The sequence below is a fragment of the Quercus suber genome, unplaced genomic scaffold (assembly GCF_002906115.3).
Source record: "Quercus suber isolate HL8 unplaced genomic scaffold, Cork oak 2.0 scaffold_637, whole genome shotgun sequence".
Lineage (NCBI taxonomy): Eukaryota > Viridiplantae > Streptophyta > Magnoliopsida > Fagales > Fagaceae > Quercus > Quercus suber.
The window spans coordinates 344,782-365,898 of record NW_027070079.1 but is presented as its reverse complement, the minus strand read 5'-3'; the positions used below and the strand labels follow the sequence as shown (position 1 = coordinate 365,898).

The window sequence follows — 21,117 nt, the reverse complement described above, 5'->3', positions numbered from 1 at the left end:
TGTTCATCCCCAGTAATCAAGTCAGCAGCTTTCCTTTTTGCCCTATATACTTAACTGTAACTTATGTCAATTTCAAGTGCTTGCTTCACAGGATGTTGAACACCAGCCACTTTCCAATTGGGGTTTTTGTCAAACTCCTACATAAACTTCTTTACAACATAACTTGAAGTCACTTGGCTGTGTTTGAAGGATCTAGGGTAGGTGCACTCTGGATTGAATGTTTTTATTTGGAATGTAAACTCCCCAGGTAGTTAAGATGCATAACACCTCTGTCTACATTCATTTAAGCGATAACAACATCAGCGGTGAAATTTCGGGTTTGATTTCAGAGTGTGCTTCTTTAACTACGATCGATTTTAGCGGAAACAGTCTGTTTGGGGAAATTCCTAAAGGGATTACCGAACTGAATGTTCTCCGCGTTCTCAATTGCTCGAGAAATCAAGTTACCAGTCAGATTCCTGATGAAATTCGAAACATGACGTCCCTCACAATGCTCGATCTTTCTTACAACAATTTGGAGGGTAGAATTCCCACTAGAGACCAGTTTTCTGTTTTCAATGAAAGTTCCTTTGCTGGAAACCCCAATCTCTGCTTGCACGTCATGTTCCTTGCCCGTTCTTGATCAATTCGGGTTGCGGTTCGGGTCGGAGGAGTACCAACCTGGGTACTTGGAAGATAATTGTGAGCGTGATTGCACTCGTAATGGCTCTCTTACTAGGTGTGGTTACGGGTTACATGATCCACAAGAGGAAGGTCCAGAATTCTCGAGCCTAGAAACTCACCGCGTTTCAAAAGCTCGATTTCAAAGCTGAAGATGTTCTAGAGTGTTTGAAAGAAGAGAACATCATTGGCAAAGACGGGTCTGGGATTGTGTACCGTGGGTTCATGTCGTTCGACATTGACGTGGCGATCAAATGGTTGGTGGGTCGAGGAAGTGGACACAATGACCATGGCCTCACGGCTGAGATTCAAACGTTGGGTCGAATTCGACACTGGTTTATAGTGAAGCTGTTGGGTTATGTGTCGAAAAAGGACACGAACTTGTTGCTGCATGAGTACATGCCGAACGGGAGTTTGGGGGAAATGTTGCATGGATCGAAGGGTGGGCATTTGCAATGGGATATGAGGTACAAAATAGCTGTGGAGGTTGCTACGGGGTTGTGTTATCTTCACCATGATTGTTCGCCTATGATTATTCATAGGGATGTGAAGTCTAATAATATATTGCTGGACTCAGACTTTGAGGCTCATGTTGCTGATTTTGGGCTCGCCAAGTTTCTTCAGGATGCTGGGGCCTCGAAGTGCATGTCCTCCATTGCTGGATCGTATGGTTACATTGCCCCAGGTTTGTCATCTTGTTCTTCAACCTCTAGTGCTAGTACATGTGCTGTAGTGACTTACTTTATAAGTTGTTAACATGGTAGCTTTTGATTTGAATATGAATTTGACATGCTTCTCATGATTGATATTACCTTTATCATGTATCAATAACAAGAAGTTTCATCAATATAGTTAAAAAATGTTGTGAAAATTTTTGTTTGTATTCGTTGTTTAGTATACCTTTATTGAGTAAGATCACCTCTCTCAAAATGTGAAAATCCTGTCTATATATAGTTGGTGGTACTTGTTATTAGTATACTTTCGTTGAGTAAGTTATAATTGAGGGTGTCAATCGGTATACACGTGTATCTAGCGAGTCTTATAGCTCAATTGTCTCTTCTATATACTTTCAAGATTCAAATTTTTTCTTCCCAATTATTGAATTATAAAAATAAATAAAATAAGTTGTACCTAAGAAAAAAAATAATGTTTTGAAAAAACAGAACCCATAAAATAAGCTGACTAAAATTTAAAAATCAGGCCATAACAAATGACTTTGCTGTGTTTATGTTTAATGTCGTATATTTTGTTCACTGTCGCTTCAAAAGCTCAAAAAAAAAATGGTTCTAGTAGATCGAGAACTGGACTAAAATTTGACCACTTTATAATAACATATTTTGTAGCAGACTTAGCTTGGGTCTAGTGCATCTAGTTTGCTGAACTTGTTAGAATGGTGACACACGACTAAAAATGGACACATATTATCATCATAATGGATCTAGTATTGAATCTAAGCTTTGCCCTTTTGTATAAACTAGTCTTAAAAATATACTAGTAATAATTATATAGTAATAAGTTGTTCACTAGTACAGCTTAATTATGTTTGCTTTTTGTCTCATTTAGCCATGTTCAGTGTTTTGAATTCAACCTTACCAACATTTTACTTTGAACGTGAGCTAAGCATCTGAAATCTCATTAATTTTCGCTGTGCAACAGAGTACGCTTACACGCTAAAAGTGGACAAGAAAAGCAATGTGTACATTTTTGGTGTTGTGCTACTGGAACTGATAGCAGGAAGGAAACCAGTGGGGGAGTTTGGTGATGGGGTAGACATTGTCAGATGGGTTAGGAAAACAGGATCAGAACTCTCTCAGCCATCTGATGCAGCTTCAGTTCTTGAAGTTGTGGACCCTAGGCTTAGGGGGTACCCTCTCACAGGTGTGATACATTTGTTCAAGATAGTTATGCTGTGTGTTGAAGATGAAAGCTCTGCTAGATCCACCATGAGAGAAGTTGTTCACATTCTTACAAATCCTCCTCAGTCTACTCCAAGCCTTGTGAACCTTTAGTTTATAAACTTATATCATATACTCTTGGTGCTAAAGATCAATATTTTTGGAGTAAATAATAGTAAAGTAATTTGTAATAACAGGTGGTGGGTGCAAGAAATGTTTCACTAAACTACCAAGCTTTCGTGGTGGCTTACTTAAAAGCTTAAGCTTGACTTGGTTTGAATTGTTCAAATTTTCTTTTTGTCACTGTAAAATGTTGACTTCTGAGTTGTTAACTTGGTCAGTTAAGCTAATATATGGTGTTAATTGTGAAATTGTGTATTCCATTTGCTTTATTATGCCTTTCCCTATTTATTTTTGTTGTAGATTGGTGTATTTTGGTATTTTATGTTTTCTTGCTTGGGTTATATTCGAGACATGTTGTTTGATCAGTTGCATCACTTGGTATTCTCTGATTACTACTTGTGTTCATTGCACTATAACTCACTTTTGTTATGTGTAACTTGTTTGGAGAAGTGCAAGGTGCATGAGAAGGCTGTGATACTATATTGGACCAACAAATATTGAACATCGATAACAAATTTACTTTGCAAACTGGTCGTTTAGCACATGGTTTGAAAGTAATTGCAAGTTGGTTCAATGCTTGTTGGTATCTTTTGGTTTGTGTTGTGTGTGTGTGTTTTAGGTTGAGAAACTGTGTTTTAAGTTTTGTACGTAGAGCTTATATAGAGAAGTGAAATAAGTTATCTAATAGTATATCTATATGAGAAAGCTTGAAAAGATGCAAGTTTTGACATGACACTCGAACAAGAAGAAGAAACTGATTGCTAAAACAACACCAGAAGCACATGGAAAACCCTAAAGAAGGGATAAAAAACCACGGTTCAAGCAAGAAGGTAACATTCTTGCTCAGCTCTGCTTGTAATATGTGTGAAAAGATTAGTTTACAATCATGTTGTCTTTCTTTCCTACCAACTCTCCACTTTCATCTCAAAATATCTATTTGGGTTCTTGCCTTAACAGCATAGCTACATGTTCTTTTTATACTTTAAGGAATATGGCTGAGTACAAGGACAAGTGTTAAGTCATCATTTTCTATTTTGGACATTTTCATAGCTGTGATATTATTTGCTAATTAGGGGATAAGAACTGCGCCAATGTGGCACTGGGACTCGTAGGTAGGTAGCTTTGCCACTGCTTGGGAGACAAGTCTTGGACATTGAGAGGGACATTAGGAGTACTGTGATTAGTACATGTGTTTCTGAGATGACTCATTGTGTATTTAACCAATAAGGAGTGTTCTCATAACCTACGACCTTAGAGAGTTACTATCTCCCTTTTTGTGAGTGCTTGAGTACCATGTCAAGTGTAAATCTTACTTCCTTCCCAGGGTAGTCACGCCTTTAGCATGGACCAAGACAAATCCGTTAGCCAACGCTTCTTCTCCTCTTGCTCACAGTCGCTCCACATGTAAAGTCCAGATTCAACCACTTGTGCATTCTCCCATGCTTTAGTGGTGTTATGTACAAGTTAGAAAAAAAAAAAAAAAATTAAGTGAGAATTAGGGTTTCAACCAGAAAGTACACCTATTTGACTATTCTTTAAGCCAATTTGCAAGGTTAATTTGTAATTCTTTATTTGGGTAGTCTTTATCCAAGTAGTTCTAACTTCTAAGTTCTTACCGATTACCTCAAAAACTTAAGTTGTTAGAAAATTAGGAATTTAATTATTTAATTATAGTTCTAACACTTCTCCTTAAGAAGTGGAGTTCAACACGTAGGATTTAAAACATTTTAAATGAGAGGTAAAGTAAAGAAAGGGATCAACAAGTACACCTATTTGGTTATTCTTTAAGGCAATTTTCAAAGTTACTTTGTAATTCTTTATTTGGGTAGTCTTTATTCAAGTAGTTCTAACTTCTATTTGGCTATTCTTTAAGGCAATTTCCAAAGTTACTTTGTAATTCTTTTTTTGGGTAGTCTTTATCCAAGTGGTTCTAACTTCTAAGTTCTTACCGATTACCTCAAAGACTTAAGTTGTTAGAAAATTGGGAATTTAATTATTTAACTATAGCTCTAACACTTCCCCTTAGGGAGTGGAGTCCAATACGTAGGATTTAAAACATTTTAAATTGGAGGTAAAGTAAAGTGAGGGATCAAATTAAAGATTTCTATTTCTGATACCATATTAAATTATCAATTCTCTCAAAAGTTTGTACAGTTAGAAAATGATGAATTTAATCATTTAACCACAGATCTAACACTAGAAATCTAAATCAAACTAACTACTTCTAATTTGAAATTAAAATCCTTGAACTTTTATAAATGTCCAAATCACACAATGTTACTACAATGAACAGAAAATGTATGCAACTGAGAGAGTAAAGTCTTTGATGGTTGAATAAAAGATCTGAGATTTGATCCTCGCTTACATCAGAAACTGATTGGTGTCTTAGTTTGATGATAAAGAGTTATTATTAGGAGCAGATGCAATAGGTTGAAACTTTAAATATATATATATATATTCTAATTAAAATTTAGTTAAAAACTTAAAACTTTTGATTTAAAACTTAATATTTCCCTTTTTATTTTCTTCCATTCACTGGCGGCGCTAGTCTAATCATCACATTATGAGTACATGCCGAACGGGAGTTTTGGGGAAATGTTGCATGGATCGAAGGGTGGGCATTTGCAATGGGATCTGAGGTACAAAATAGCTGTGGAGGCTTCTACGGGGTTGTGTTATCTTCACCATGATTGTTCGCCTATGATTATTCATAGGGATGTGAAGTCTAATAATATATTGCTGGACTCAGACTTTGAGGCTCATGTTGCTGATTTTGGGCTCGCCAAGTTTCTTCAGGATGCTGGGGCCTCGAAGTGCATGTCCTCCATTGCTGGATCGTATGGTTACATTGCCCCAGGTTTGTCATCATATTCTTCAACCTCTAGTGCTAGTACATGTGCTGTAGTGACTTACTTTATAAGTTGTTAACATGGTAGCTTTTGATTTGAATATGAATTTGACATGCTTCTCATGATTGATATTACCTTTATCATGTACCAATGACAAGAAGTTTCTTCAATATAGTTAAAAAATGTTGTGAAAATTTGTGTTTGTATTCGTTGTTTAGTATACCTTTATTGAGTAAGATCACCTCTCTCAAAATCTGAAAATCCGGTCTATATATAGTTGGTGTTACTTGTTATTAGTATACTTTCGTTGAGTAAGTTATAATTTAGGGTGTCAATCGGTATACACGTGTATCTAGCGAGTCTTATAGCTCAATTGTCTCTTCTATATACTTTCAAGATTCAAATTTTTTCTTCCCAACTATTGAATTATAAAACTAAATAAAATAAGTTGTACCTAAGAAAAAAAATAATGTTTTGAAAAAACAGAACCCATAAAATAAGCTGACTAAAATTTAAAAATCAAGCCATAACAAATGACTTTGCTGTGTTTATGTTTAATGTCGTATATTTTGTTCACTGTCGCTTCAAAAGCTCAAAAAAAAAAAAAAATGGTTCTAGTAGATCGAGAACTGGACTAAAATTTGACCACTTTATAATAACATATTTTGTAGCAGACTTAGCTTGGGTCTAGTGCATCTAGTTTGCTGAACTTGTTAGAATGGTGACACACGACTAAAAATGGACACATATTATCATCATAATGGATCTAGTATTGAATCTAAGCTTTGCCCTTTTGTATAAACTAGTCTTAAAAATATACTAGTAATAATCTATATATTACTAAAAGCTAAAGCGTAGTGTTTAATGCTGCTGCTTTCATGTTGCGTCACATCAGCTGCCACGTCATTTTTAAAAAAAATATATAATTTGTCCTACAATTTTAAAATGATTTTTACAATTTTCAGCCTTATAAATACAATCCACTATTTATTTATTCACTTCCACTATCACTCTATAATAAATCCAGCCTACTACTTATTTATTTACTTCCACTATCACCATATAATAAATCTGTATAATTAATCTAGCCACCTCTTATTTATTTAGTTCCATTATCAAGTCTAACTCAAAACCTTTTCAGTTTAGCTTTAGGATTTTGTGTGAGCTTTTTTAGCTTAAAGGAAAAAATAAAATAAAATAAAATAAAATAAAAAAACGTTGAAGCCTTTCAAGCTTTAGGTTTTTTTTTTTTTTTTTTCCAATTTTCCTATAATTGTTTTTAACATTGTTGAAGCCTTTCAAGCTTTAGGTTTTTTTTTTTTTTTTTTCCAATTTTCCTATAATTGTTTTTAACATTTTTTTTTAATATTTACATTTCTCCAACCTTTCTCTCTTCCTTACTATTTCATCTCCCCACTACTTTTTCAATCTTTCTCCTTCCCTTACCTTTTCATCTCCCCATTACCCTCTACATTAATATCATTCTTCCTTTTTCCCTTCATCTTCCTTTACTTTTGCCTCTTCTTATTCACACCCTCTTACTATAAATTTGTCGCTATCTCTTCTATTCTATGCATAGTTTTTCCTCACAAAAAAAAAAGGTACTCTCTCTCTCTCTCTAAATTTTTTGGTGGATTTTTATTTTTATTGCATCTCTACTTTAGGTTGATAATTTTTTATATTCTTTAAAACTCTATTTTGGGTTAATGCAATTTAGTTTTTTTTTTTTTTAAATTGTTGTTGTTGTTTATTTTATTTTTTATTCTCTTTGATTGTTAAATGTTATCCTATTGCGATCTAAAGAATTAAATATAGCGTATAAAAATATAATATTGTTCTATTACATAGCATGATTTGGATAATTTGGTATTTATTTTGTTACATAGCATGATTTTTTATAGTACTCAATTAGGATGTTAAACTATGAGACTTTACTTATTTTTATTTATTTTCTAATCCTTTGTGGTGGACAAAGTACTTTTAATAGTTGTATTAGAAGTACTCTATAATGCCATTCATTTAAAGAAAAGCAAAGGTTAGCCAAATGAAAATAATTGGATATGTGACAAATTGCAAAAGTTAAAATTTGTATATATACAATAATTGTTTATTTGATAATATGTTTTGGGTGGCCGAAATTATAATTTCTACAAAGAAAATAACCTTAATAGATTATCAAAAACAAAATCTTATCCTAATATTGGTTCAATTAATCATTGTTAAGATTTATTAATTTTTTTTAGTTTACATTTTTTTGGTGTTTTAGATTGTTCCTATGTTACATATATGATTGTTCCTATAATAAATAAAAATATAATTACGAAATGCATCACTCATTATTAGATTAGTTTAAATTGTAAAAAAAATAATAATAAAATCACCGTAAAAATAATTATTACGCGCAACGCGCGAGTCCGCGACTAGTTATATAGTAATAAGCAGTTCACTAGTACAGCTTAATTATGTTTGCTTTTTGTCTCATTTAGCCACGTTCAGTGTTTTGAATTCAACCTTACCAACATTTTACTTTGAACGTGAGCTAAGCATTTGAAATCTCATTAATTTTTGCTGTGCAACAGAGTACGCTTACACGCTAAAAGTGGACAAGAAAAACGATGTGTACATTTTTGGTGTTGTGCTACTGGAACTGATAGCAGGAAGGAAACCAGTGGGGGAGTTTGGTGATGGGGTAGACATTGTCAGATGGGTTAGGAAAACAGCATCAGAACTCTTTCAGCCATCTGATGCAGCTTCAGTTCTTGAAGTTGTGGACCCTAGGCTTAGGGGGTACCCTCTCACAGGTGTGATACATTTGTTCAAGATAGTTATGCTGTGTGTTGAAGATGAAAGCTCTGCTAGATCCACCATGAGAGAAGTTGTTCACATTCTCACAAATCCTCCTCAGTCTGCTCCAAGCCTTGTGAACCTTTAGTTTATAAACTTATATAATATACTCTTGGTGCTAAAGATCAATATTTTTGGGGTAAATAATAGTAAAGTAATTTGTAATAACAGGTGGTGGGTGCAAGAAATGTTTCACTAAACTACCAAGCTTTCGATGTGGCTTACTTAAAAGCTTAAGCTTGACTTGGTTTGAATTGTTCAAATTTTCTTTTTGTCACTGTAAAATGTTGACTTCTGACTTGTTAACTTGGTCAGTTAAGCTAATATATGGTGTTGATTGTGAAATTGTGTATTCCATTTGCTTTATTATGCCTTTCCCTATTTATTTTTGTTGTAGATTGGTGTATTTTGGTATTTTATGTTTTCTTGCTTGGGTTATATTTGAGACATGCTGTTTGATCAGTTGCATCACTTGGTATTCTCTGATTACTACTTGTGTTCATTGCACTATAACTCACTTTTGTTCTGTGTAACTTGTTTGGAGAAGTGCAAGGTGCATGAGAAGGCTGTGATACTATATTGGACCAACAAATATTGAACATCGATAACAAATTTACTTTGCAAACTGGTCATCTAGCACATGGTTTGAAAGTAATTGCAAGTTGGTCCAATGCTTGTTGGTATCTTTTGGTTTGTGTTGTGTGTGTGTGTTTTAGGTTGAGAAACTGTGTTTTAAGTTTTGTACGTAGAGCTTATATAGAGAAGTGAAATAAGTTATCTAACAGTATATCTATATGAGAAAGCTTGAAAAGATGTAAGTTTTGACATGACACTCGAACAAGAAGAAGAAACTGATTGCTAAAACAACACCAGAAGCACATGGAAAACCCTAAAGAAGGGATAAAAAACCACGGTTCAAGCAAGAAGGTAACATTCTTGCTCAGCTCTGCTTGTAATATGTGTGAAAAGATCAGTTTACAATCATATTGTCTTTCTTTCCTAACAACTCTCCACTTTCATCTCAAAATATCTATTTGGGTTCTTGCCTTAACAGCACAGCTACATGTTCTTTTTATACTTTAAGGAATATGACTGAGTACAAGGACAGGTGTTAAGTCATCATTTTCTATTTTGGACATTTTCATAGCTGTGATATTATTTGCTAATTAGGGGATAAGAACTGCGCCAATGTGGCACTGAGACCCGTAGGTAGGTAGCTTTGCCACTGCTTGGGAGACAAGTCTTGGACATTGAGAGGGACATTAGGAGTACTGTGGGTAGTACATGTGTTTCTGAGATGACTCATTGTGTATTCAACCAATAAGGAGTGTTCTCATAACCTACGACCTTAGAGAGTTACTATCTCCCTTTTTGTGAGTGCTTGAGTACCATGTCAAGTGTAAATCTTACTTTCTTCCCAGGGTAGTCACGCCTTTAGCATGGACCAAGACAAATCCGTTAGCCAACGCTTCTTCTCCTCTTGCTCACAGTCGCTCCACATGTAAAGTCCAGATTCAACCACTTGTGCATTCTCCCATGCTTTAGTGGTGTTATGTACAAGTTAGAAAAAAAAAAAAAATTAAGTGAGAATTAGGGTTTCTGCCAGAAAGTACACCTATTTGACTATTCTTTAAGCCAATTTGCAAGGTTACTTTGTAATTCTTTATTTGGGTAGTCTTTATCCAAGTAGTTCTAACTTCTAAGTTCTTACTGATTACCTCAAAAACTTAAGTTGTTAGAAAATTGGGAATTTAATTATTTAATTATAGTTCTAACACTTCTCCTTAAGAAGTGGAGTTCAACACGTAGGATTTAAAACATTTTAAATGAGAGGTAAAGTAAAGAAAGGGATCAAAAAGTAACCTATTTGGTTATTCTTTAAGGCAATTTTCAAAGTTACTTTGTAATTCTTTATTTGGGTAGTCTTTATTCAAGTAGTTCTAACTTTTATTTGGCTATTCTTTAAGGCAATTTCCAAAGTTACTTTGTAATTCTTTTTTTGGGTAGTCTTTATCCAAGTGGTTCTAACTTCTAAGTTCTTACCGATTACCTCAAAGACTTAAGTTGTTAGAAAATTGGGAATTTAATTATTTAACTATAGCTCTAACACTTCCCCTTAGGAAGTGGAGTCCAACACGTAGGATTTAAAACATTTTAAATTGGAGGTAAAGTAAAGTGAGGGATCAAATTAAAGATTTCTATTTTTGATACCATATTAAATTATCAATTCTCTCAAAAGTTTATACAGTTAGAAAATGATGAATTTAATCATTTAACCACAAATCTAACACTAGAAATCTAAATCAAACTAACTACTTCTAATTTGAAATTAAAATCCTTGAACTTTTATAATGTCCAAATCACACTGTGTTACTACAATGAACAGAAAATGTATGCAACTGAGAGAGTAAAGTCTTTGATGGTTGAATAAAAGATCTGGGATTTGATCCTCGCTTACATCAGAAACTGATTGGTGTCTTAGTTTGATGATAAATAGCTATTATTAGGAGCAGATGCAATAGGTTGAAACTCTAAATATATATATATTCTAATTAAAATTTAGTTAAAAACTTAAAACTTTTGATTTAAAACTTAATATTTCCCTTTTTATTTTCTTCCATTCACTGGCGGCGCTAGTCTAATCATCACAACCACCGTTAACACTATCACTGATCCACCCCAAACAACCATACACCCACCACCACTGCACACATTCACACACACCCAACTAAGCTAAATCTTTCAATAAAAAATAGAAAAGAAAGAAAGAAAGAAAAAAAGAAACTAAGCTTAATCTGCCATTTTATTATCATATACTAGCTAGTAACTCTCTTTGTGTGTGCATATATATATATATATATATGCCCTAAGGGCACACGTTAGTAAATCCCTATATATATATATATGTGCGTCATCTGAATACTTGAGCCCATCTAGTCTTGGACCTCCGCTACAAGGGCACAACACACAGGCCCAGTTCTCACTCACCCAAAAGCCCAATCTGTACCTACGCATGCCAGGGGCCCAAGCCTCACTACGAGACATGATCGGCGATTACTTTACCGGGCACGTAAGAAGGGTTCGGCGAACGGGCACTCCGCCTTCGTTTGCCCGGCTGGATTCTTTGAAACGTCTCTGCCGAGATATCCATGGAAGTGGGAACCAAGTTCTGAAGTCATCCGAGCCTGGGCTTCCACTTATCATCACTTTTACTGGACCTCCCAACGCACTAAGCACGAAACGTCTCTGCCGAGCTATCCACGGAAGTGGAAACCAAGTTCCAAGGCCATCCAAGCCTGGTCTCCCACTTACTGGCAACTCTACTGGACCTTCTATCGCACTAGCTGCTGGAACATTAAAAGCCTCTCCCTGGACTTTGAGCTATAAAAAGGAAGAGAGGGACAAGGAAGAGGGGGTTATTGGACAAAGTGAGGGAGCGAACAGATATAAGAAAAACCAAGGAAAACACTTTGAGTGGAGAGGAGGGGAGGCACTAAAAGAGAGAAAAGGGATCTCATTGAGTCTCCATGGTGAGAATGACCCAGAGTGGGAAATCCTGACCCAATATACAAATAAGTTGTGAGCCCAAATGGGACTTGGTCCATCAGTCTCATTTGCGCCCCGCACAATTGGCGCTGTCTGTGGGAAACTCCTACTAAGCCATGGTTCTACTGAGACTCAATCTCGAGGACGGAGATGTCTGGGAGACGCTCTGGGAGCGACGCCTAAAGCGGTTCGGCGAGATCTTCTCGGGGATCTTCTTGGCGAGAAAGGAGACAGAAGAGACATGAAGACAGGGACCGTGAACGTTAAGAGCAGTCCAACCTCGGGGAGGGATCATACCAAATGCAACAAACGATTTCAAACGCCTCAGGAGACCGACAACACGATGAGAGAGATGAAGAGCTCGAACAGCTATGCAGACTAGTGAGAGACCTGGAGTTGGAGGCGGAAAACGGGCCTCAGAGAAGGGATAGAGATAACCGAGAAAGAAGAACCAATATCGGAAGGATCGTCACTAGGTCGGGTCAAACCAATCTAGGTCTCATAACCGCCGCGAATGTTCTTGCTCTCGAGAGTCTCGTCGGTTAAGGGAACGGGCTCATTCAAGGGAATCCCGCTAGCACTGAAACCGCTTAAGGTCGCGAGAGTACGCCGACCGAGGTTCAAATTCCCTAGAAGAACAACGGCCCCTAATGCGGCCATGGATGCGATAAGCCGCGCGCTATAAAGGGCTGCCCGGTCCCCATTCTCGGCTGACATTGAGAGGGCCCCAATGCCAGACAGATTTACGCGCCCGCCTTTCAACTCCTACGACAGGAAAACGGACTCGGTAGAGCACGTCAGTCACTATATCCAAATGATGTCTTTGCACTCTCACAATGACGCATTGATGTGCAAAGTTTTTCCCTCGAGTCTTGGTTCCACCGCTCTGAGATGGTTTAATGGGCTGCGGAAGGGTTCTATCCACAACTTTGCCGAGCTTGTACAAGAGTTCAGCGTTCGGTTCATAACCTGCAACCGGGTGCCCTAACCGGTGGATGCTTTACTGTCAATGAAAATAAGGGTAGGGGAAACCCTCCGTAGTTATGCTAGCCGGTACTGGGAGCTCTACAACGAGATCGGTGGGGGGAACGAGAAGATTGCTGCGAGCACATTTAGGATAGGGCTGCTCGAGGAATCCGAGTTAAGGGAGTCACTGACTAGGAAGCCTCCCGAAGATATGAGGCAGTTGATGAGGCGTATAGAAGAATATAAACGGCTAGAAGATGACCGGATGCACAGCAAAGGCAAGGCACCGATGATGAATCATCCCCGGCCAAGTGTGTTTCAGCCAAGGAACCGGGGAAACATGAGAGTTCAAGAACTGGAGGCGCAAGCAGGGGAGGTAAACACAGCGTTTAAAGAGCCGGTGTACAAGATTTTAGACAAGATTAAGCATGAACCATACTTTAGATGGCCGAACAGGATGGGTGCCGACCCCTCAAGAAGGAACCAGGGCCTGTATTGCACTTACCATAAGGATAAATGACATACCACCAAGCAGTGCCGAGTACTGAAAGATCATCTTTGGCAGCTAGCCAGGGCCGGGTATTTAAAGGAGTTTGTGAAAGACACGGAGGACCGAGGAGCAGGGTAGGGTGCTTCGCAGAGGGACAACTCGCTCCCACCCCCTCTGGGGATAATTGAGGTCATCCATGCCCCGCCCGAGGAACTAGCCTCGGCAAGGAGAAAAAGGGTGCTGACTGTAACCCCGATAGAGGTAGGCCAGGACCGGCCATCATCCAGGAAGAAGATAAAACTCTCCAAGGAACCTATCGCCTTCGATGATAGTGATTTAGAGGGAACGGTCCAACCGCACGATGACGCGCTAGTAGTCAATGCCCGGATAGGCGGCTTCTTGGTAAAGAGGGTAATGATAGACCAGGGAAGCGGAGCTGACGTGATCTATCCAGATTTATTCCGGGGGCTGGGACTGAGGAGTGGGGACCTCTCCGAGTATGGCACACCTTTGGTTAGTTTTGACGGCAATGTCGTGATCCCTGAGGGGTAGATCTCTTTGCCCGTACACATGGAAGGAAAGGAGGTGGTGGTGACCTTTATAGTGGTAACATCCTTCTCCCCGTACACTACAATCCTAGGAAGACCGTGGATTCATAGAATGGGGGTTGTCCTGTCCACTTTGCATGTGAAGGTGAAGTTTCCCACCGAGCATGGCGTTACGGTGGTAAGGGGGAGCCAGCAGACGGCGAGATAGTGTTTGGTTGCATTAGTTGACTGTAGGAAAGAGACAATCAGGCAGGAGAAGCATACCGAGTAGGAAGCAGCACAACAGAAGGACTCATTATAGCAATTACAGATTCCCCGAGGAGAGAAAGGGGACAGTTGTGTCGAGAAGATGATGAAGGTAAGGATACTCCTGGACGTCGACAAGTGTTTCCACATAGGAGAAAGTATGGATGATCAGGATAAGGTAGAGATGTTATTACTCTTAATACAGAACTTGAACGTGTTGCATGGAATCCATATAAGGTGCCTGAGGTAGACCCCGAGTTTATAGTTCATAGGCTCAATGTTGACCCCTCGTACCCACCAAAGAAACAGAGGCTGAGGAGATCGGCCAAGGAGCATGCCAAGGCAGTAATTGATGAAGTCCGAAGGCTGAAGGAATCCGGGGCAATAAGGGAAACATTCTTCCCCGAATGGTTGGCAAACACCATCGTAGTAAGGAAGAAGAACGGCAAGTGCGTGGACTTTACAGATCTGAACCGAGCATGTTCGAAGGACCCATTTCCCGTGCCGAAGATTGATCAGCTGGTTGATGCCACTTACGGTCATCCAAGGATGAGTTTTCTAGACGCTTTTCAAGGGTACCATTAGATCGCCCTGGTGCCCGAGGATCAGGAAAAAACGGCATTCATCTTCCCGGAATCCAATTACCATTACACTGTGATGCCCTTCGGGCTGAAGAATGTTGGGGCCACCTACCAACGGATGATGACAAGGATGTTTCGCGACAAAATAGGGCGCACGGTCGAAGTGTACATTGATGAAATGGTGATAAAAAGTAAGCAAGTGATGCAACACATAGACGATCTCCGGGAAGTATTCGAAACCCTTAGGCGACACAAGCTATGCCTTAACGCTGAGAAGTGCGCTTTTGGCGTAAGTGCCGGGAAATTTCTGGGGTATCTGATAACAAGCCGGGGAATAGAGGTCAACCCTGATCAGATCGAGGCCTTAAAGAGGCTAAATCCACAGAGCAATTCGAAAGAGGTACAGGTTTTGACCGGGATGCTGGTTGCACTCAATCGCTTCATCTCTAAATTCGCAGATCGATGTCGACCTTTCTATCAGCTTTTGAAGAAATGGGCGGGATTCTTGTGGAACGAAGAGTGCGACTAGGCTTTTCGGGATTTGAAGGATTACTTGGTACGGGCACCCATGTTAGCCGCGCCGGAACCTGGTGAAGACTTATTCATGTACCTGGCAGTATCCGAGCACGCGGTAAGTGCCGTGCTATTGAAGGACCGAGGGATCCAACAGCCCATATATTATATCAGCAAGACCTTGGTTGACGCCGAGAAAAGGTACTTACCTTTGGAGAAGTTAGTGTTGGCCCTGATCCATGCCACGAGGAAGCTATCGCATTATTTCCAGGCCCATATAGTTTATGTATTGACCGAGTACCCCTTACAGTCACTTTTGAAGAGATTTGACTTCACCGGGTGAATAGTAAAATGGGGGACTCGGCTTGGCTCTTTTGACATACGGTACAAACCGTGACATTCAGTGAAGGGCCAAGTCCTTGCAGATTTTGTCGCTGAATTCTCACCCAAGAGCAGCAGAGAGATGATTTGCCGTGTAAAGGCTGGAACGTGGAGGGTATTTGTGGACGGGGCATCGAGTGCCCCGGGAGCTGGAGCCAGAATCGTTATTTTTTCCCCTGAAGGAATTCTGTTAGAGCACTCGTATAGATTGGGATTCAGGGCCTCCAACAATGAGGCCGAGTACGAAGCCTTGCTCGCCGGACTCAGATCAGTATTGAAGATAGGTGCTCGGAACGTGGAAGTATTTTCAGATTCTCAGTTGATTGTCAACCAAGTTCAGGGAAATTTTGAAACGAGGGATCCTCGGATGAAAGCGTACCTGCATGCGGCAAAGCAGATTATGGGCGAGTTGGTCACGGTGAAAATATCCCAAGTGGGACGAGCGCAGAACAGACATGCCGATTCTTTAGCCGTGCTAGCATCGTCAAGCATCGAAGATGTCCCTCGGATGATCAGAGTAGAACTTATAACCGAGCCGAGCATTCAGGTTTCCGACAATATTGCTATTAGGGTTGGTTGTGTCGCCACAGATTCACCACCTGCGCCATGTTGGATGGATCCTGTCATTACTTTCCTGGCTGAGGACAGAGTCCTTGATGATCAAAAGGAGGCCGATAAGATACGCCGCACCGCAGCTCGGTACTGGTTGTCAGCAGACGGCAAATTGTACTGAAGGTCTTTTGGAGGACCATATCTTTTATGCTTGCGCCCCGAGAAGGTACCAGAGATACTGGCCGAGCTGCACAATGGGGTATGCGAGAGTCATGTAGGAGGGCGCTCACTAGCACATCGGGCAATGACCCAGGGGTTTTGGTGGCCAAAGATGCAAAGGGACGCCGTCGAATATGCTCGCAAATGTGAACAATGCCAAAAGCACGCCCCCTTAATTCACCAGCCTGCGGGGCAAGTCAATCCGATCAGTAGCCCATGGCCATTTGCACAATGGGGGCTGGATATTCTCGGGCCTTTTCTGCGGGTAACTGGGAACCGCCGGTGCGTAATTGTGGTTGTTGATTACTTCACCAAATGGGCGGAGGTCGAGGCCCTGGCAAATATCCGGGACACAAATGTGAAGAAGTTCGTGTGGAAGAATATAGTCACGAGGTTTGGTGTTCCGAAGTCGTTGATATCCAATAATGGATTGCAGTTCGATAGTAAAGCTTTCCGCACTTTTTGTGGTGATCTCGGCATCAAAAACAGGTACTCCACCCTGGCATATCCTCAGAGCAATGGTTTGGCTGAAGCCACAAACAAGGTAATCTTGAACGGATTGAAGAAGAGGCTGGACGGCGCAAAGGGAAGATGGGCTGAGGAATTGCCGAACGTTATTTGGGCTTACCGAACTACCCCCAGAAGATCCATGGGGGAAAGCCCATTCTCTTTAACTTACGGAACGGAAACCGTTATACCAACCGAGGTTAACTTATGTAGTGCACGGGTCGCAGGGTTTGATCCCGCACAAAATGGTGAGATGATGGTCGGACTATTGGACGGGTTGGAAGAACGCCGTGAGACAGCGACTGTACGACTCGCGGAGTATCAGCAAAAACTCGCTAGGAGATACGACCAAGGGATAAGAACCTGGGAGTTCACCGCCGGAGACTTGGTCCTGAGGAGGGCCGTAAGGAATATGCGAGATGCCAATGCTGGGAAGTTGGCCCAAACGTGGGAGGGGCCTTACAGGGTTACCGCAATCGCCGGCGCAAGAGCATATTACTTGGAAGACCTGGACGAGAGATCATTGCTACGACCGTGAAACATTCATAATTTGAGAAAGTTCTATCACTGATCGGCTGTGTAACAAGTTAAAAGTTTTTTCTTTTTGAAGTACCTTGTTTATATGTAGCTAATGTAAATGGTGCTGTTTTTTCAGACATATCACTGTTATTACATTTATCGAGAATTCAGAGACGTCAAAGTTTTAGCCTAAGGATAGAAGCCTGACTCTCGGTTCGATGCACATCGCCGAGCAGGTGAAAACCTGGCTAAGGACAGAAGCCTGACTCTCGGCTCGATGCACATCGCCGAGTAGGTGGAAACCTGGCTAAGGATAGAAGCCTGACTCTCGACTCGATGCACATCGCTGAGCAGGTGAAAACCTTGAGATTTTAGCCTAAGGACAGAAGCCTAACTCTCGGCTCGATGCACATCGCCGAGTAGGTGAAAACCTAGCTAAGGATAGAAGCCTGACTCTCAGCTTGATGCACATCGCCGAGCAGGTGAAAACCTTGAGATTTCAGCCTAAGGACAGAAGTTTAGCCTAAGGACAGAAGCCTGACTCTCGGCTCAATGCACATCGCCCGAGCAGGGGAAAACCTTGAGGTTTTGGCCTAAGGACAGAAACCTGACTCTCGGCTCGATGTATATCTCCGAGCATGGTAGACCGAAAGTCTTTTTCGAATTGCGGAATCCTAATTTCCTATTTAGACATCTAATTTCCTAAAAATTGAAACCCGTTAGCCGAGCCAAACCCCCGTCTTACAACAAAAAAGGGCTTAACTTCTCGGCCATTATAACACAGGCATAAAACGAAAGAATGACAATAATTATTCCAAAAACTAAATCGTTATATTAACTACGAAATCATTGTTCCGACCACAAAACGCGCGGTCATTTCAATACTAAGCCCGGTAGAAAATTAATTGTTTAGTCACCACAACCCGGTGACATAGGCAAACTAACCAAAACAGCATAACTAAAGGAAAAGAAACGGGAAGCTTCCTCAAAACTAAGGGGCCACGGTTCGGCAATCATGGGGAAGAATCTGCAGGTTGTTCCCGGGCTACGGTCTCGGGGGGTTGCTGCTGCTCGGTAGTCTGGAGGGGGACCTGGTCGATCTGATCCCCAGAGCGGGGATGGCTAACCACTTCCGGTTCCTCCCCCACGTTGGAGTCAATCTGCTCTACCAAGTCCCTCAGGTTGGTCGTCTCTTCTTCATCAACGATCCCACCAAGGTTCGGCAGAGCAGGTGTTGGGACTAGAAATGGGATCTGCCCGGGATCCCTCAAAGGAGAGTCCTCGAGGACTCCCGAAGCCCGTAAAGTAGCCAGCCAACCCTCCTCAAAGCCAAGCCTCCGAGCGTCTTGTATGACCGGCTCCGCTGAATTCTCCGTATCATTGAATCCCTCCTGGTACCACTTGTTCTCGCTTGCCACCAAAGCCGCTCTCAGGTCAGCCAGCTCCTCGGACTGTGCATTGAGTTTGCTCTCGGCCTCTCCCAACCTGAGCTCAGTTTCCCCTAACTTTACGTGCAGTTCAGAGTATCTCTTTTCTGCAACCGCCTTCGCTTTCTCGGCGGCGGCAGCCTTCTTCTCTGACGTCGCCGCGGCCACGGCTTTTTCCTTCGCGTTCGCCACGGCCACATCCTTTAAGGCTTTTTCCCGGCTAGAGTCCTTGGTAAGATTCGTGATGCGCCTGTTGAGTATATACGCCAATTGCGCGGCCTGATAGAGTGCCATGAACGGGTAAAAAAAAAAAAAAAAAAAAAAAACGAAACTTACCGCGATAGTATGCCATTGCAGCCTTCTCCCCATCGATTTTCTGTTCCTTCTTCAGAAGGCACGCACATCTCGGGAAGCATTAGGCCGCGCGCCAAAGTCTGGGGATATGGCCACTCGCGCCCTTTCCCCAAGCGTGTAGGCTTGCATCCGAGGGGAGTGGTTTACCTCCAGCATAAACGAGGGCTGCCACATGGGTACGACACGAGAAGAAGATGCCACGTGTGACCCAGCCTGGGTCGTGGGTTCACGAATCACAATGCCGCTAGATGGCTGAGGAGGAGTCTTTGAAGGCACATCACCGGGCTGACTGTCGTCTGGTCCGTCGTACGCGGCCTCTTGCGTTGCCGAGCAGGGGCTGTCGGCGGTGGGGGAAGGGTTTGGCCACGACTCTAGGGCTGTTCTTGCTACTGCCTGGTAGGCCTGGCCCCCAGAAAAAACGGCTGATCGTCATAGTCTTCCTAGTCACCATGTCTTCAACTAGGTCGTGTTCAGTTTTGGGAGGTTCGTGAGGTCCACCAACTTCTTCAGTGTCCGGGGCTGGGGCTTCTTGGTCGGCGGGAGCTTCTTGGTTGGCGGAGCTTTTGGTTGGATGGGAGCCTCTTGCTGAATTCGCTCGTGTGCACGTTCCCTACGAGCTCGGGATACGGCCTCGGCTAACTCATCCCGTATAGGCCGGCGCTCGTCAGAATAAATATACCGAGGACCGTGGTGCGGGCCTCACCTACTGTAAACTTAGGGGGAGAAAGTTCGCGTGCCGGACGTCTATGTACGACAAAAGCGGGCTGTCGACTAGCAGAGATTGACTGAAGTTTTGCCAGGTGGAGTACACGGGGTCAACCCCGAGTATGAGATGAGATGCCCGAAGCTGCCCGTCCGAATGAACGAAGATCTCAGACCTCAGAATAAAATTCAAGTCCCGTATGTGCACGGCCCTAACGTCCGGGATGAACACCTTACCGTCTGCAATGACAAACACTTATGTAGGGTCAAAATAGGCAACGTGTTCACAACACAAATGATACATACGTTTGCACATGAAACTTAATAAGAAATGAAAGAGGATTAATGATCGGGACGAACCCACTTCGCGCCAAGCAAGCGGGCAGGGGAATTCACCGACAAAGCAATTGCCGCGCACAAGAACTAACTCCCCGGCAGAATTCCTATTCGAGTCAGGTAGGCAGGAGATCAACCGTACCCTCATGTCTCTAATTTTCATATAGTAATTTGTTTTCTTACTCCCACATAAACTGTACATATGATTTATGTCGTGCTGGTCTAGCTGTAAGCCGAATTTCTGATTCAATCTACTCACGCAACTCACCAACCTATAAAAATTGGGAGGAAGTTGGTCCGGGCATAACCCATAGTAGCTAAGGGTGTCTATTATAAGAGGGTCTACAGGGAACCTCACCCCACCCTCCAGGATAGCCATTAAAGGAAAGAAGGCAGTATTGCCCCCTTTATGAAGAGTGATCTCGCTCTCATGACAATACGCTACCTCCACATCGCTAGGGATGTTGAAGGCCTGCCTAAAAGTGGCTAAGGCCTCAGCCGTGTCTAGAAGATATGAGTACCCCATCCTAGGTCCTAGAATTAAAGTCAAACGGAGATATGGAAGTAAGAGTGAAGTGTAGAGAACTTACTTGGGGTTCTACGAAGGGAGGAAATTCTGGACTGGAGTATGTGAACGCGGATGAGTGCACAGCAGAGAAAGAATATCAGAGAATAGAAAGTGAAAAGTAGAAGAACGGTTTGGAGCGAACCTTTTATAGTGAATCAAAGGCAGATGGACAACGGTTAATCAACCATTATGAGGATTAATTAGCGAGCCTTGGGGGTTACAACGCCAATTGTTACTTGTGCCTCCTCGGTTCACGAAGCGTCAGGCAATGATGAGAGTGGAAACGAATGG

General features: G+C 41.5%; 1 protein-coding gene across 1 annotated transcript; it reads left to right on the top strand.

Moving 5' to 3' along the window:
- Positions 1–256: 256 nt before the first annotated feature.
- LOC112027864 (receptor protein kinase CLAVATA1) lies at positions 257–8,501 on the top strand. The gene is given in 3 exon segments (XM_065765552.1): positions 257–590; positions 593–1,345; positions 8,107–8,501. Coding segments are annotated over 3 exon segments (1,440 nt in total). The 3' UTR covers positions 8,460–8,501.
- The last annotated feature ends 12,616 nt before the right edge of the window (positions 8,502–21,117 follow it).